The following is a 17,927-nucleotide window of genomic DNA, read 5'->3' as shown; positions in this document are numbered from 1 at the left end:
TGCATGTAAATATATGAGAGAGAGAAAGAGAAGAGATTGGGGAAAAAATGCTCCAAGTCTTTCATCCTGTTTTCTGTAACGCCATGAAGTGCATGCCTGCATCAGTACTGTTTTAATAGAGAGAAAATTAAATTCCTTATTCCTTGTTTTTAATCGATGGTGGTCATGAACTAGAGCACCTCACACTGGTAAGATACCAGCCTATAGCAAAGTTATGTTCTCCTTTTAGGCTTTCTTCCAGAATTTGGGAGAAACATCTGCTTTGTTTTTATGCATCAAGTTAAAAATTAATAATGAAAAAAGATATAAATTAGCTGTTTGGGGAAAATAGTTGTATCAGTACCTCATACCATAAAATTCCAAGTGAATCAAAGATTTAAAGATTTGTTTTAAAATATTAAGTAAAGCTTTTAGAAGAAAGATGGGAGAATGATTTTATAACTTCAGTGTAGGGAAGAACTCTCTAACTATGAGGCAAAGCCCACAAACCATAAAAGGAGTGATAGATAAATTTTGGTTTTTAGATAAATATTTATGTGGTCAAAATATAATAAAGCCAAGGAAAAAGATGAATGTCAAACAGGAAATACTTACAGTTCTTCATCACCAAGGGCTAATGTCCCAAATACCTAAGGCAACCCTGGAAATCACTAAGGAGAAGTCCAACAATCCAATAAAGAACTGAGCAAAGATATGACAGGCAGTTGTTCAGAAAAGAATATAAATAGCACTTTAAAATCAATATTTGCTTAACTTCACTTATTAATGAGAGAAATGTGAATTAAAATCACACAGAGGTCCTAGTTTTCAATGATCAGAGTGGCAGAAATCCAAGTTTTTATCAGTGATGTGATGAAACACACACTCTCCCGTATCCTATTGTTGGTGGGAGTATAAATTGATATAACCTTTATGAGTGGCGATTTGGAAATACCTATCCAAAAGGAAAAATGCTTTTATCTTTGGACTCAGCTCTTCTCTTTCTAGATATTCACCCCAGAGATATCCGTATATACCTGCAAAATGACATTTGTAGCAAGTTTTTGAAAGCAACCTAAATATCCTTCAGTGTGGGACCTGTTTGATAAATGTGGACACAGCCTTGCAGGGGAATATTCCAGCAGCTGTAGAGCAGAATGAGGAAAAGCTCCACATATGATATATGTGGAAGGAGCTCTAAAGCATATTCAGTATTAATATTATAACTATAGGACTATGTTCAATTAATAGTAATTAGTTTTAAATATTAATAAATTAAATTATTAATGCTATTGAGCAGTATTAACTATTAATTGTTAATTATTTAAATAATCCTTATACACATTAAAATTAGTAAAAATTGATCATGCAAGGCCTTTTGTGGGGAAGGAGACTCAACAGCGAGATTTTTCACACTTTTTAACTTGAACCATGTTATTAATGGGCCACTTATTAGGGAAAAATGTGACAGTCCTCTATAGACATAGATATTTAAATGCAATTTGCATTCCGAATTAAGATCTATAATAGTTGGACAAAATGTTGACAGTAGTTTTGCTCACCATGCCATTCCATCATGTAATTTTTTCTAAATGTGTTTTCTTCTCATTCTGCTAAAGAAAAGCTAAATAAATAAATAAATATTTGCATTTACTTGCCTGTTTATATTTTATGGGATTTCCTAATGATTTCTTCTTTTTAATATACTTTTAAAACTGTGCATTTCCAATTTATAAAATTTTTTAAATACCGTGTTGTGTAGACAGCCGAAGAGTCTTCTTAACACTCAAAATAGCAAATCAAGGCTATTTTACAATTGTTAGTGATTCATTATTTTACTGCTTAAAGTGAGCTGGCACATGTAAAAGGTAAGTCACCTACTACTAAAGTGTGAGGCATGAATTCCTTTAAGGAGAAGTTTGTTTCTTAGTAAATTTTCCAAATCTCACCTAATATTCTCTAGTGATGTGTTGTGACATAGCGCATTCTTCACTATTGTGCGATCGCATTTTATTCAGATCGTTCATTTCTGTCCTTCTCATCTCTGCCAACTCCGAATGAATTAAAGAATTACTTGGATTTTTGTCAGCTTCCCGTTACTAAGTACTTTATGCCTGCATCCTGTTCCATCACACAGAATATGAGTCAAGATCTGCTGTCTCACCTTCATTCCCAACTGAACCTGCCCTTAACATTCTAACTGCAAGTGTGTGACCATGAAGATTGCAGTGAAACTAGTGTGGTTTGGTGCTAATGCTTTTCGTTCACGTTGGTGCCAGAGTTGTTTTTAACCCATTATTGCCTTAGCACCATCAGTGCAAAGGTCAACACAGTGGGAAAGGCAAATGACATCATACTATTGTGAGATGAGTTTTGTCTTCATGGGCACCTTGGCAGGTGGGGGCACTCGGGTTCACGGACCACACCCCCTGAGAACTGCAGATTTACACCAGCCTCTGCCTTTCCAAGCTGAGAAATCTGGGTCTACAAAGGAAAAGTAACTTAAGCTAAGGACAGAGAGGTCATGAGTGGCAGAGCTAAGATTTAAGTCTCCCGAGTTCTTTATTCTCTATGCATTCTCAACTTAACCTCTAAAAAAAATCACAATTTAAACAAGAATTTGTAGATGTATTAAGAAAACATAATATATTTATCAATTTCATTAAAATAGTCTGATTCTGTTCAAGACTAACTGGACAAACTGAAAAACTAATGTTAGATTATCTGAAGCAGAGTAAAATTAGTCAGTTCTTAGAAGGTCTTGAAAAGCCAAGATTCTTTTAATTTGTCCTCCTTTTAGCACATTGTTTTTTCTGTCTAAAACCTATCAGTCACAAAAATCAGTAAGCAAAAGCATGGCAGCATTCACATTTCTCAATTACAGATCTTAGTGTTGAAGTTTGTTCAATTCAGCTATTTTCCATTAAAGTGATTTCTAAATTAATTGAGCATTTAAATGCAGAATATCAGAGTAAACCAAAAAGGGTCCTTTCCCAATTCCCCTCAGTGGAATCAGACACTGGACCCAGAAGTAGGAAATATTATTGCCTGAGAAAGACTCAAAGCTAGATCTGAATTTAAAGGAGGGATTAAGTGTGAGAAATTCTGTGTTAATATATTCAGAATAAGAGCTTATTAATCCTTTTCTGGAATAGAGTAAATAAATAAAGGCTGGAGAGTCTATCTGTTGAGAAAGTAAGACAGAGAAGAAGACAGTTCATGAAAGGAATCAAAGGGAGTGATGGAATGTCTTAGAAAACCCCCAAGGTGATGTGTGATGCCAAGGTGATGTATGGTACGTTGACCAAGCAGTTCAACGGTGGCTCAGTGGCAGAGTTCTCGCTTGCCGTGCTGGAGAGCCAGGTTCGATTCCCCCAGCCTGCCCATGCCAAACAAACAGACAGACAAACAAATACATTCTGACCACAAGGCCGGGAGATGTGTTGGATCCTGAAGGCAGCGTTCAGTGGACTTTCCTTCTTGGATCCATAGTTTGTAGGCTTTGAGTCTGAAAGCTTGCAATGCCTACATTTTGGGGTTTTGTTTGAGTTTTAATTTGGCTTGCAGTAGTTTTAGATAGTACCATTTAATATCTGTTAATATCTTCATTTTTTCAATAGTCATTTCCTGAAACATTGTACGTGGTGTGTGTGTTTGTGTGTGTGTGTGTTTGTGTATCTCACAAGGTTCAGGCTCGCTGTCATCTTCCCTTCATTACTAGGTATTTCTTGAGCACCTACAATTTGCCATTTACTCTTATGGTCACTGGGGATGGCCCGCTTATGTGTCCCTTTCGCCTCTAGAGGCGGCAGACCACAAATATAGCAAGAATTCCAGGCAGAGGAAACAAGGGGTGCAAAAGGCTCTGAAGCAGTAACTTTAAGGAGGAAAGAAGTGGAGTGAGGTAAGCCTAGAGAGGGAGGCCAAAGCTGGACTAAGTAGGGCCGTTTTGGCCAGGTAAAGAGTTTGGGTTTTATTCTAGGAGTTTTAGGAAGATGTTGGAAGATTTTAAGCAGGAGAGGGGTATAATCTGATATGCATTCGTAAAAGATAATTCCAACTCCTGTGTAGAAAAGATTCTAAGAGGTAAGTATGGAAGCAAGGAGACTCGTTTGGAGGCTAATGGAATGTAACCCAAGTAAGAGGTGATAATAACTGGACCTAACGTGGGGAAAAGTGGACGTTTGGAAGAAATTTTGAGGTAAAGTTGACAGGATTTACAAAGGGTGAAATGTGAGCATGGAGGAAGGTGGAGAACTGAGGGGGTGATCCTTGGGATTTGACACTGAACTTGAGCAGTCAGGGAGCTCTGAGTTAGGGACTCCGAGTTCTGCTTGGGTCTCTTTCCCTGTGAGATGGTTGTTGGACAGTACGTGGGGGTGAGCTGTTCGAGGCTGAAACTCAGGAGAGAGAGAAGGGTTTCCTGCAGTAAATCTGGGTATCATTGGTTGATAGATGGGACTTGAGGTTACTGAGGGGGAGGATACAAAGAGAAAGGGAGGGGGCTATGTACCCACTAATCTGGAAGCATTTCATTATTTTACTAGCAGGTGTGGGCACCCCAGGATGTGCCGACTGAACATGGACCCTGGACATAGTGTAGCATCGATGGCTCTCGCCTTAGCAAGAACGATTTCAACCGTCATGAGGAGGGGAGCTCAGTTGAGTGGGTGGAGAGAAGTTGTGAGAAGGGTGAGGAAACGGAAGTAACGACTATTGACAGGTTTTTCCAAGACGTGTCGCTGTTAGATGAAGCAGGGAAATGGTGCTGCCGCTTGACAGTTGCTTGCAGGCGAAGGACAGCGTTTTTAAAGATGGGAGACTGGTTGAGAGCAGTGCCATGCAGACTGGGGTTCTCTGCGCGGCACAGCAGGGTGGGATGAGTACAGAAACGAGAGGAGCCTCTGGAAACCCTTATAGATACTTGGTGGCTGAGACCTCCAAGCAGCTGATCACTTTTCTGGGGCTCTTTTTCATTATTTTTTTTATGTGTCCATCTGCATCTGATTGAAATTAAAAAACAACACTGGTCCTTTGCCACAGAGAGTCTGAGAAGTGCTGCTGCGGAGTGTGACTGATTGAGTGCTGTGTGTTCCACCCCAGGGAGGGAGATCCATGGTTCGGGAGGGAGCGGGGGCAGTCTCAGGAGCAGAATCTGTAAGAAGGGAAAAACATCAGCATGCCAAGCATCGGCAGAGAGGTTGGCCTTGGATAAATGAGGCAGTAGATCATCCATATCATAGGAGGGGAGTCAGAAAATAAGGTTTCAGGTGCAGAGAGATTGGTGGGCCCAGTGGGGAAAGGTGAGGGTCTTCCAGGTGTTTTGGTGCCTTCTTACTTCTGTTGGAAAATCCAAGCTTTTCTTATATATAAATAAGATGGAAAATGCTAGATTATATTCACTATGTGTGTGAGTGGCAGTAGTAGGAATAACTTTCCCATTTGTGGCTACTAAATGAATGCCAGCACTATATGAATATTAGATGACTTTCAAAAGCATCTTGGCTTGTATACATGACAGACTTTAAAATAGTAATGTAGGTTTGCTCCAGTAGTCAAAAGAAAGGACGGGTGCCAAGTTTTCTACACTGAGTGATTTCCAGGAGGAAAGTAGCTTTTTTTTTTTTTTCTTGGCAAAAGCAACACGAGACTCTTGTCTTCAAGAGTAAAATTAAACTAGCACTCTATAGATTAGATTTAAATGGAAGTGAATTGATAAGCAAACCTTGTATGACTAGTCAGATAAGAATCATGACTTGAAATAATTGATCCTAGCAGTATGTTACAGTTGGAATACAGTTTCATGTTTTTATGGTCCATTTCAGTTAATTCATCAAGACATTAATTTAATACATTGGGATGAACTCAGAACGGGACCTTTCCAGAAGAAAGAAATCTCTGTAGACAAGAAGGAATCGTGTGTGACATTCTAGCAGAGGCAGGTTTTTAACTTTGAGCTTTTAACAGATCTTGAAAAGTCTTTGCCCTCTTCCATGGAGGGTGACAGAAATTAAGGCAGAGGGTGGGTCATTGTGGGGCTTCAGATTTTGTGGGGTGACTAGGCCATTTCAGAACTTCTCACATTCACGCCTAAGCTTTGTTGGAATAGAGTTTCAGGACTGGTTTGTTCCTGGTTTTGGAATAGCCTTTATTTTCTCCATTATACGTCTCTGTATTTAAGTATTTTGCAATGAGCATTTGTTACTTTTCTAATTTTAAAAAAGCTGTAAAAAAAAAAATTAGAGGCATCTCACCCAGTAGAGCTTCCATGGAGCTTTACACCCAGCCTTTGTATGAATCCTGTGGCAGAAAGATTTGTAACTTTAGAAAGATGAACTGTATGAAAAGATCTTTTAGTACATCTAATTTGGATTTTATGTTGCATTTTTTAACAAGCTATATGTTTTCTAAACCTGAAATGCATATATTCAGGCAATATGCATCTATTCGAGTTGATGAGTTTCTGTGAACCCAGCAGTTTAGTTTGTTCCAGGCGCGTTTCATTAGGACAAGAAATTAAGGGTTGCAAAAAACAAGAGAAGATAGATGTCTGTTGTCTGTGATTTTACAGAGATAGTGTATGCATGAGAATGTATTTGTGAGATTTACAAAAGAAATGTAATAATATCATTCCTGGAAGCAAGCAGAGATAAATGGTAGAAGATACATATTTTTTCCACTTTTATTCGAGGGGATAAAAAACATTCTACATTGTTTATGTTTTAGATTGAATTTTGAACTCAAACTATACCTGGGAAATTGGCATTTTTGGAGCATGTGGTACGTGCTTCCATGAGGGGCTTTGAAATCAAAGTCAGTAATGCAAGAAGAGAACATCAGTATGTTTAGTGAGAAATTATTCGTTTGCATATAAATAATTTGTAATTTAAGAAGCCTCTTGGTATACATAACATTGATCACTTTTTTCAGCTAGAGATTCATAGACCATCATTACATAAACATTTTACTGTCCCATCTTGAGGATTTCTTTATTTATAAACAGATTCTTAAATCTCCTCCGTTCAAAAGTGAAAGCAGTACCTGTGTTATTGGCTTTATTGAATTTGAAAAACTGTATTAAAACACTAAGATTTTCCTAATTAAATATACTCTTTCTGGCAGCATTTAAACCTACCAAGGAAAGAGGCAAATATGATATTTTTGGCAACTTTGTAGATTTTCCCAAGAGAGTTTTTTAAATCATACAGAGTCGAAATGTTAAGACCAGCTTTTTAAAGTCTTTTATTTGATTGTATCCCAAAAGTTAGGCTGGCTCGTATAAGCCCTTTACGTCATTCTCATTTGCACCAAGTGGTGGTAATAAACATTTTATTTCTATGTCAGGGTTAGGCCTTTTCTTATTCAGAGCTGTGAGTAACTGTTGATTTACCCAGTGGGGAAAACCATTCTCTGGAGTTAGGCACAAGATGGGGGGTGAGTCTTTGTATTAGCTTCTTATATAAAATTGTTCAGGCTTTTATCCACTCAAAAATAGAAGAAAGGGTTCATTTCCTGGTGCCTGCCCAAGAAAAAAAAAATAGAAGAAAAAGAATGATTTTCTGTGTCAGCAATATTTCTTCCTCAACCAAGAAATAAAATCTGATGTTTGGAGGAAGATCTAATATTTCCCCCCAGAGTAGAAAACTGAGCCTTCTCTTAGTTGATTGGTTACCATAGTATCTCCCTTAGTTAAACAGGAAGGAGAACACAACTGAAAACTTTTCATTAAATTCTGACCCTCCGAGCAGACCTAATAAGTGTAAAAGGGATCTTGAGTGCCCGTTCCGTGTGAGCGAAGTATAACAATGTGATGTTTTCAAGTGGCTCATGAGTGTATTTACTTTATTTAGGTGGGCAGATCAACAGAAAGCCCTATCGACTTCGTCGTCACAGACACCATTTCTGGCAGTCAGAGTAATGATGAAGCCCAAATCACACAAAGTACCATATCCAGATTTGCCTGCAGGATTGTCTGTGACCGGAATGAACCTTACACAGCACGGATATTCGCAGCAGGATTTGACTCTTCCAAAAACATATTTCTTGGCGTAAGTAGTATTCATAAGTATACTGTCACAAGAAAAGCAGCCGTGATTATGATAATGAACACATAATGTGGCAGAACATTTGCTTTGCATGACATGGCATCTATCCTCTGGATAGATTTTGAGATTTTAGTCCTTAGGTGGCCAGTTTGTAAAACTGTTTTTTAAAATTCTGAAAATGGGGCAGGCCACAGTGGCTCAGTGGGCAGAGTTCTTGCCTGCCATGCTGGAGACCCAGGTTCGTTCCCGGTGCCTGCCCATGTGAAAAAATATATACATATATCTGTAAATAAATAAATCATATTTGTTATATTGGCTATATTAATTATAATATGTATGATAATTACTTTTTTAAAAATATATGTACATAAATATATATATTCAGATCTCCCAAATCAATTCAAGATGATGAAGGAAAATACAAGTGAAGAGATAATAGATAATAAAAAAGACATTGAGTGGGCATAAAAAAGAATTTGAAAGTATGAAAAGAAACATAACCAAACTTATGGGAATGAAAGATACAATAGAAATGATTAAAGATACACTAGAGGCATAGAATAACATGTTTGAACAGGCAGAAGAAAGAATCAACAAATTAGAAAATAGGATGATCAAAATCTTACAGGAGAATAGATAGAGAAAAGAATGGGGAAAAAAATGAGCAGGGACTCAGAGAATTGAATGTTGGCACAAAACACATAAGCATATAAATCATGGGTGTCCCAGAAGGGGAGGAAAAGAGAAAAAAGGAGCAGAAAGAATATTTGAGAAGATAATGTTTGGTAATTTCCACACTCTTATGAAGGACATAAATATATAGGTTCAAGAGCAGAATGTATTCCAAACCGAATAAATCCTAATAAATCTACTCCAAGACATGCACTAATCAGAATGTCAAATACCAAAAGAAAAAGACAATCCCGAAAGCAGCAAGAGAAGAGTAATTTGTCATATACAAGGCAACTGCAATAAGATTAAGTGTCAATTTCTCATTAGAAACCATGGAGGTGAGAAAACAGTGATATAATATATTTAAAGTGCTGAACGAGAAAAATGGCCAGCCAAGAATTCTTTATCTGGCAAAACAGTCCTTCAAAAATGAGGAGGAGTTTAAAGTATTCTCCAATAAACAGGAACCAAGAGAGTTTGTCAACAAGAGACCTACGTACAAGAAATACTAAAAGGGAGTTCTCTAGGTTAAAAGGAAAAGACAGGAGAGAGAGGCTTGGAAGAGAGTAGAAAAATGAAGAGTATGAGTCAGAGTAACTAAAAGAATAAAAAGAGAGACTAAAACAAGTTATGACACATAAAAACCAAAGAATAAAATGGTTAAAGTAAATACTGCCTCTACAATAGTAACATGGGATGTTAATAGATTAAACTCCCCAATCAAAAGACACAGATTGGGCTAGTTCTTTTCCTAAATCGATGCAAATGTACTAAGAAATGATGATCATGCATCTATGTGATGATGTTAAGAATTACGGATTGCATATGTAGAATGGAATGATTTCTAAATGTTGTGTTAATTTCTTTTTTTTCTTTAATAAAAAAAAAAAAGACAGATTGGCAGAATGGATAAAAAAGTATGATCCATCTATATGCTGTCTACAAAAGATTGTCCTTACACTTAAAGACGCTGTTTTAGTTTGCTAGAGCTGCGATATAGCAGAAATAGTCTGACAGTTAATAATGAGAAATGATTAATTTACAAGGTAACAGTGATGAGGCCATGAAAATGTCCAAATCAAGGCATCATCAGGTGATGCTTTCTCCCCAAAGATCAGCTGCCGGCAGGCCTGGACTCCTCTGGCACATGGCAGCATCTGCTGTTCTCTCCTTTCTCTTCCAGTTTTCACTGCTTTCAGCTTCTGACATCAGGGAATTTCTCTCTCACCTTCTGTGACTTATTCTCTCTCACCTTCTGTGGCTCTCTTTCTCTCAGCTTCTGTGTCTTTCTCTTTGTCTGAGTTTCATTTTCTATTAAAGGATTCCAGTAAGATTAAGACCCATGCTTAGCACAAGGGGGGTTATATCTTAAGATCCTACTTACAATGAGTGCAAACCCACAGAAGTGGATTAACTTTAAGAACATACTTTTCAGTACAGCTTCAAGCCATCACGGACACAAATGGGTTGGAAGTGAAAGGTTGGAAAAAGATATTCCATGCGAACACCAAACAAGAGCAGGAGTAGCGATTCTAATATCAGACAAAATAGACTTTAAGTCTATTTTAAGAGACAAAGAAGGACACTATATGTTACTGAAAGGGGCAATATACCAAGAAGAAAGAAAAATCATAAATATTTATGTATCTAACTAGAGTGACCCAAAATATATGAGTCAAACACTGGCAAAACTAAAGGGAGAAATAGATGTCTCTACAATAATAGTTAGAGACCACTCTCTATGTACCACTCTCATCAATAGATAAAACCTATACACAGAGGATCAATAAGGAAACAGGAACTTGGATAATATGATAAATGAACTAGACATAACAGAAATATACAGAACACTGCACCCCAAAACAGTAGGATATATATTCTTATCAAGTGCCTATGGATCATTCTGCAGGATAGATCATGTCATGTCACAGAACATGTCTCAATAAATTGAAAACAATTGAACTTATACAAAGTACTTTGTCCGGAGCCTGTGGAATGAAGCTGGAAGTCAATAACAGGTGGAGACCTGGAAAATTCACAAATATATGGAGGTTGAACAACTCAATCTTAAACAATCGGTGGGTCAAAGAAGAAACTACAAGAAGAATCAGTTAATATTTGGAAATGAATGAAAATAAGAATACAACATATTAAAACTTATGGGATGCTATAAAGGCAATGCTGAGAGGGAAACTTAATAGCCCTAAACATTTACATTAAAAAAGAAAAAAAGCTAAAATCAAAGACCTAACTGCACACTTGGAGGAGCTAGAAAAAGGACAACAAACTAATCTGAAAGCAAGAACAAGGAAAAAAGTAATAAATTTTAGAGTAGAAATAAATGAAATTTAGAATAAAAAAACAATAGAATAAACAAAAGCAAAGACTGGTTCTTTGAAAAGATCAATAAAATTGACAAGCACTTAGGTAGACTGACAAAGAGAGAAGAGGCAAATAAATAAAATCAGAAATGAGAGGATCAAATTACTACTGACCCCACAGAAATAAGATCATATAAGATGATAATGTGCAAAACTATATGCCAACAGATTAGACAACCCAGCTGAAATGGGCAAATCCTAGAAACATACAAACAGCCAACACTGACTCTAGAAGAAATAGATCTCAACAGACTAATTACAAGTAAAGAAGGTAAGTCAGTCATCAAAATCTTCTCTACAAAGAAAACCCCAGGACCAGGTGGCTTCAGAGATGAACTCTACCAATCATTCCAAGAAGAATTACGCCAATCCAGCTCAAACTCTTCCAAAAAATTGAAGAATGATCACTTCCTAACTCATTCAATGAAACCAATATCACCCTAATACTAAAGCCAGATAGATAGTACAAGAAAAGAAAATTAGACAAATTTCCCTAAAGAACATAGATGCAAAAAGCCTCAACAAAATACGTGTAGTCAAATCCAACAGCACATTAAAAGAATTATACTCCATAATCAAGTAGGTTTTATCCCAGGTATGCAAGAGTGGTTCAACACAAGAAAATCAATTAATATAATACACTACATTAACATATTGAAGGGGGAAAAATCCCCACATGATCATCTTGATTGATTCAGAAAAGGCATTTGACAAAATCCAGCATCCTTTCTTGAGGAAAACACTTTAAAGGATAGTACTAGAAGGATGTTTCTCAACATAATAAAGGGCATATATGAAAAACCCAGAGCTAACATCATACAAAGTGGTTAAAGACTGAACTCTTTCCCTCTAAGATCTGGAACAGACAAAGATGCCCACTGTCACCACTTTTATTCTACATTGTGCTACATGTTCTAGCTAGCGCAGTTAGGTAAGAAAAAGAAAAAAATCCAAATTGGAAAAAAAAGATGTAAAACTTTCACTATTTGCAGATGACATGATCCTATATTGAGAAAGTCCTGAAAAATCTACAACAAAATTATTAGAGCTAATAAATGTGCTCAGCAAAGTAGCAGGATACAATATCAACATGCAAAGATCAGTAGTGTTTCTATACGCTAGTAATAGGCAACCTGAAGAGGAAATCAACAAAAAATTCCATTTACAGTAGCAACTAAAAGAATCAAATATATAGGAATAATTTAACCAAGAATATTAAAGGACCTATGCAGAGAACTACAAAACATCGCTAAAAGAGATCAAAGGAAACCTAAATAATTGGAGGGAAATTCCGTGTTCATGGATTAGAGGAACAAATATTGTTAAGATGTTAATTCTACCCAAACTGATTTACAGATTCAGTGCAATCTCAATCAAAATTTCAGCAACCTCCTTTGCAAAAATGGAAAAGCCAATCATGAAGTTTATTTGGAAGGGTCGGGGTATCTAAAAACATCTTGAAAAATTAGAATTAAGTTGGAAGACTCACACTTCCCTACTTAAAAGCTTATTACAAAGCTACAGTGGTCAAAACAGTATGGTCCTGGCATAAAGATAGGTATATTAACCAATGAAATCAAAATGAAAGTTCAGAAATAGACCCTCACATGTCTATGGCCAATTGCTATTTGACAAGGCTACCAAGTCAACTCACCTGGGACAGAACAGTCTCTTCAATAAATGGTGCTGGGAAAACTGGATATCTATATGCCAAAGAAAGAGAGAGGACCCCTATCTCACACTTTATGCAAAAATTAACTCAAATGGATCAAAGACTTGAATATAAGAGCCAGGACCATAAAACTCCTAGAAGAAAATGTAGCAAAGCATCTCCAAGATCTTGTGTTTAGGCAATGGTTCCTTAGACTTTCCACCAAAAGCAGAAGCAACAAAAGTAAAAAATGGATAAATGAGACCTCAAAATTTAAAAACTTTTGTGTTTCAAAGGACTTTGACAGTAAAAAGCAGCCAATTCAATGGGAGAAAATATTTGAAACCACATATCTGATAAGGGTTGAATATCCAGAATATATAAAGAAATCCTATAAGTCAATTAAAAAAAAGCAATTTAAAAAATGGACAAAATACTTGAATAGACATTATTCCAAAGAGGAACTACAAATGGCCACAGAGCACATGAGAAGATGCTCAGCATCACTAGCTATTAGGAAACTGCAAATCAAAACCACAATGAGATACCATTTCACACCCACTAGAATGGCCACTATTAAAAAAGCAGAAAACTACCCGTGTTGGAAAAGATGTGGAGAAACAAGGACACTCATGCACTGCTCGTGGGGATGTATAATGGTGTAACCACTGTGGAAGACAGTTTGACAGTTCCTCAGGAAGCTACGTATAGAATTGCCTTATGATCTAGCAGTCCTGTTACTAGGAATATACCCAGAAGAACTGAAAGCAGGGACTTGAACAAACATTTGCACGCCGAAGTTCACAGTGGCCAAAAGATGGAAACAATTCAGGTGCCCATCTACTAATGAATGGACAGACAAAATGTGGTATACATATGATGAAATATTATTTAGCTGTAAGAAGAATGAAGTTCTGATAAGTATAACAACATGGATGAACCTTGAGGACATTATGCTGAGTGAAATAAGCCAGACACAAAAGGACAAATATTGTATGATCTCATTGATATGAACTAATTATGATAAGCAATCTCACAGAGTTAGAATCTAGAATATAGATTGCCAGGGGATATAATAGGGGTAGAAAGTGAGGATCTGATGCTTAATTTTTACATAATTTCTTATTAGGTTAATTGTAAATGTTTGGAAATGGATTGTGTGACAGTAGCACCTTCTTGTGAGCATAAGTAACGCTGAACTATGAGTGTGAGTGTGGTTGAAAGGAGAAGTTTGGGGTATTGCATGTTACTAGAAAGAAAGAGGAAAAACACATGGGACTATATAACACGGTAACTGTGGTTAATAGTATAAATGTAAAAATGTTCTTTAAAGATATGTACTTCATTATTACAGGGTTTTGATATTAGGGTGGTATGTGGGGAAAATGCAAACTATGGACTCTAGTTAACAATATTTTAATATATTTTCATCTATTGCAAAAGAAAGTACCAAACCAATGCAAAGTGTCAATAATGGGGCGGGGGGATATAAGAACATTGTATTTTTAATGACTTTTAAGTAACTTAAAAAATAACAAATTAAAAGGTGATTAAAAAATAACAAATATATACATACATATACACACACACACACATATATATAAACATTCTACTTTATATATTGATGGTTGGCTTAATAGAGTTTATTTCAGGGGAGGGAGAAATGGCCAGATCTAGATAATTAGGGTTCAGAAGTAAACTTTTAGTGATTCATTCATTCAGTACATTTTTACTGAGTGCTTGCCATGTTCCATACTGGATACTATAGACATAATATCACAGAGAACAAAATAATAAAAATCCCCACCCTCAAGGAGTTCCCCATTCGAGTAATACATTGCTGTCTGAATCAGGATCATTTTTGCAGAGAGGAAAATAAAAACATTCAAAATGTCCTAAAGAGCAATAAAAACGTATTGTCCCACGTGACAAGAAGAGGCGAGGAAGGCCAACTCCAGGGTTGGCCCATTCACAACTTCCGCTGCATTGCAGAACCCAGGTTCTTTCCTCCCTGTTCTCTGCCTTTCTCAGCACACAAGCTTCTTCCTCAGGCAAGGTCTCCCCATGGTGAAAGCTGCCTCCCGTAGGTCCAGAAGTCCCTGCAGCGTGACAACTTCCCGAGGAAGAAGAGACCCAGAGGCACTTTGTTCTCTGTCTCTTTTTAGAATAATAACCCTTTCCTGGAAGCCTGCAAGAAGAACTTCTTCCCTGTCTCACTGGCCAGAACGCAGTCACATGCCCACCCCTACGCCAGCCTTCGGGCAGGGATCGGCATAGTGGGGTCCGCTAATCAGGATGGGTCCTCGAGTCATATGAGCAGTCTCCTCGCTCTGTCTGTCACCAAGGACGGTGAGGGGAATTGCTGTGGTGCAGGCGGCCGGGAGCCTCGGTCTTGCTGGTTGAGCCTCCCACCTTTGAGTACATAAGCATGGATGTGCGTGGAGATGCAATGGCCACAACTTGTTGACTTGACATTTTGTGGAACTTTGTACTGTTGATGCAAATTCTTTTTATTTTGTAAAATGATTTAGCTTTCATTCCATATATCTCCCAGATAAGGATGCCCATAAAGCATTGTTTGATATACAATGAAAGCACTTCACAGATAGAACTGAAGATGCATATTAGATTTCTAGAATCACTTGGGATATTTTAAAAAGAATCTCTGGTGGAGAGGCTCAGCCACCGAGTTCTTTTTTTCTTTCAACTCCCTAGATGAATATAAGGTATATCCAGTGATAGATCATTCATCCATCTTAGCACTCCTTTCACACTGTCAGAGGAATTGCAGAGTATTTCCTCCTTCTGATCACCTAGCCTTAAGTGGAAAATGAAAATCTGTCCCTTTTTCCTGCCCAGTACCCCTACTCACTATTGTACAGTGAGTAAACCCCTTCATGTGGAAGGCGGTCTTAGCGCGCGCTTTCTGTCCTGTGGCCTGCTCTCCAGGAAAAGGCAGCCAAGTGGAAAAACCCCGACGGCCACATGGACGGGCTCACCACCAACGGCGTCCTGGTGATGCATCCGCGCGGGGGCTTCACCGAGGAGGCCCTGCCGGGCGCCTGGCGCGAGATCTCGGTGTGCGGAGACGTCTACACCTTGCGGGAAACCAGGTCGGCGCAGCAAAGGGGCAAGCTGGTGAGTGCGGGGCGCGCGTGGGTCGTGCGCGGGGCCGTGGGAACACAGCCCAGGGGCTTATCATTTCCTCTCCTGAAATCCCAACCCTTCACACAGGAGGGACAGACGCTGTGTGCCATTGACCAAGGAGGTGGAAACTTCCGCAAGCCCCTGAGAGTAGGAAGGAAATGGCCTCATTTTCTTTGACGATTTCAGCTTTCACTTAGCGGAAGTAAATGTCCTTCACCCCTTATATCCTTAAGAGCGTAGTCTTTTGTTTAATGCTTCACCGCAAAATGCCCACCCAAATTCATTTCAAGAAAAATACGCTTATTTTTATTGTAAAAACTTTACTAATTTGGAAAACTCCTAAGCCATCCAAGACTAGTTAAAATCATGAATTGCAGAATTAATTACTAGACTTTTCTGGAACTAAAATATTTGTTAACTTTTGAATCTTGAGTCCACAGTCAGAAGTTAATGAAGAATTCCCTATGTTCTTCACTCAAATCATAGTTACAGCTTTTTACTTGAAATGATTCATGTACTGCATTGACCTGATAGTCCTATTTTCCTGTAAATAGAACCACTTATTCCCATGCCCTAAAGTAGTTGGTTTTTTAATCCTCTCTTCTTATGGGGAGTAATTGTAACAGCTTAACTAAGGAAGCTTGAGTCTCTGATCTTGCCATAGCTGTATGGCACAGTTGCCAAAAGGTTCTTAATGAATTTTCCATATCCGGTATTTTTAGCTAATTATTAGATAGAGGCTAGAATAAGAGAGAGCAAATGTCTTCTTCAAAACCTCCCATAGAAGAACTTAAAGGAAATAAATGATGCTAACTGATATTACTAAGATGGAAAAAGATTATGGGGGATTGTTTTGCTAAACTGGTTTGCTATTCTCTACCGTGTGTTTGCTTTTAGAGAATTTTTATTTTTATTACTATTTTATACATAATTAACCTACAGGTACAGCCTCTGGGTTTTACAGTAAAGCATGGTCTTGGAGCATCATAGCTGAGTAAATATGAGAAGCATTTTCAATGAAAGGCCAAGCAAACGCTTGTTTAAACACTTTTTAAGAGATGGTAAATAGGGAAGGGAGTGTGAAAGCATTTTTTCCAAATAACTTTTTGTTTCTGATGGTTGGACAGTTTTACACAAACTTTACCTAGATTGGGTGGACTGATTGTAGTGATTAAACAGCGATGGTAAGAAGTCAGTAAATGATTGCTGGGTGCAGGCACTGCGTTAACATGGCAGAGGCATTAATTCATTTAATCTGCACAGCACCCTTGTCACGGAGGTGAAATCATCCCCATTCTGTAAGTGAGGAAGGTATGGCAGATATGGCAGAGGGAGGATAAATGCTGTCTCGTGTCACAGAGTTACAAGGCACTGCGGGGGGCAGGGGTTGAAATTCTAGTCTCCCTGCGCGAGCCTCCTAATCACGACTCAGAACTGGGGGGTGGGAGGTTGGGGCACGCCTGGCTTTCATGGGAGCCTGTTTGCACCCGAGCATTTGCCCCTCTGGGGAAACCTAAAGCAGTGCCTTGGAAACCGTGGAGAGCGTGTTTGTCCAGATGAGCACATCCCAGCATGAGTTCTGTGCCCACTCTGGTTATCATGTAGAGACCCCAGTCAGTAGCTCTGTGTGCCAGAGAATTTTTTTTGTATTGAAAATTATATAATTCACAAATAAAAATTAGGCAACAAACCAAAATGCATTCCTTAGTCAGTGAATACAGTTTGTTTTGTTTTGTTTTTTAATTTTTTAATTTTTTTTAAACATAACATACAGGGCGGGCCACAGTGGCTCAGCAGGCAAGAATGCTTGTCTGCCATGCCAGAGGACCCGGGTTCAATTCCCAGTGCCTGCCCATGTGAAAAAGAAAAAAAAAAAGAACAACATACAAACACGAACATTCTTACCATATGACCGTTCCATTCTTGGTATATAATCAGTAACTCACAATATCATCACATAGTTGTATGTTCATCACCACGATCACCTCTCAGAACATTTGCATCAATCCAGAAAAAGAAATAACAAAAAAAAGAAAAAAAATTGTACATACT

At 37.9% G+C, this 17,927-nt stretch overlaps 1 protein-coding gene across 2 annotated transcripts in view; it reads left to right on the top strand.

Annotated features, from left to right (window-relative positions):
• The window catches only part of PELI2 (pellino E3 ubiquitin protein ligase family member 2), a 187,437-nt gene that overhangs the window by 158,211 nt on the left and 11,299 nt on the right, over positions 1 to 17,927 (top strand). For both annotated transcript variants that reach the window (XM_077122548.1, XM_077122549.1), the window contains 2 exons: positions 7,830 to 8,027; positions 15,678 to 15,866. In XM_077122548.1, the coding sequence (XP_076978663.1) occupies positions 7,830 to 8,027; positions 15,678 to 15,866 (387 nt within the window). The remainder of the gene's footprint in view (positions 1 to 7,829; positions 8,028 to 15,677; positions 15,867 to 17,927) is intronic.

The sequence above is a fragment of the Tamandua tetradactyla genome, chromosome 12, assembly GCF_023851605.1.
Source record: "Tamandua tetradactyla isolate mTamTet1 chromosome 12, mTamTet1.pri, whole genome shotgun sequence".
In the NCBI taxonomy this organism is placed as follows: Eukaryota; Metazoa; Chordata; class Mammalia; order Pilosa; family Myrmecophagidae; genus Tamandua; species Tamandua tetradactyla.
The sequence above is the reverse complement of the archived record's forward strand: the minus strand, read 5'-3'. Positions and strand labels throughout refer to the sequence as shown.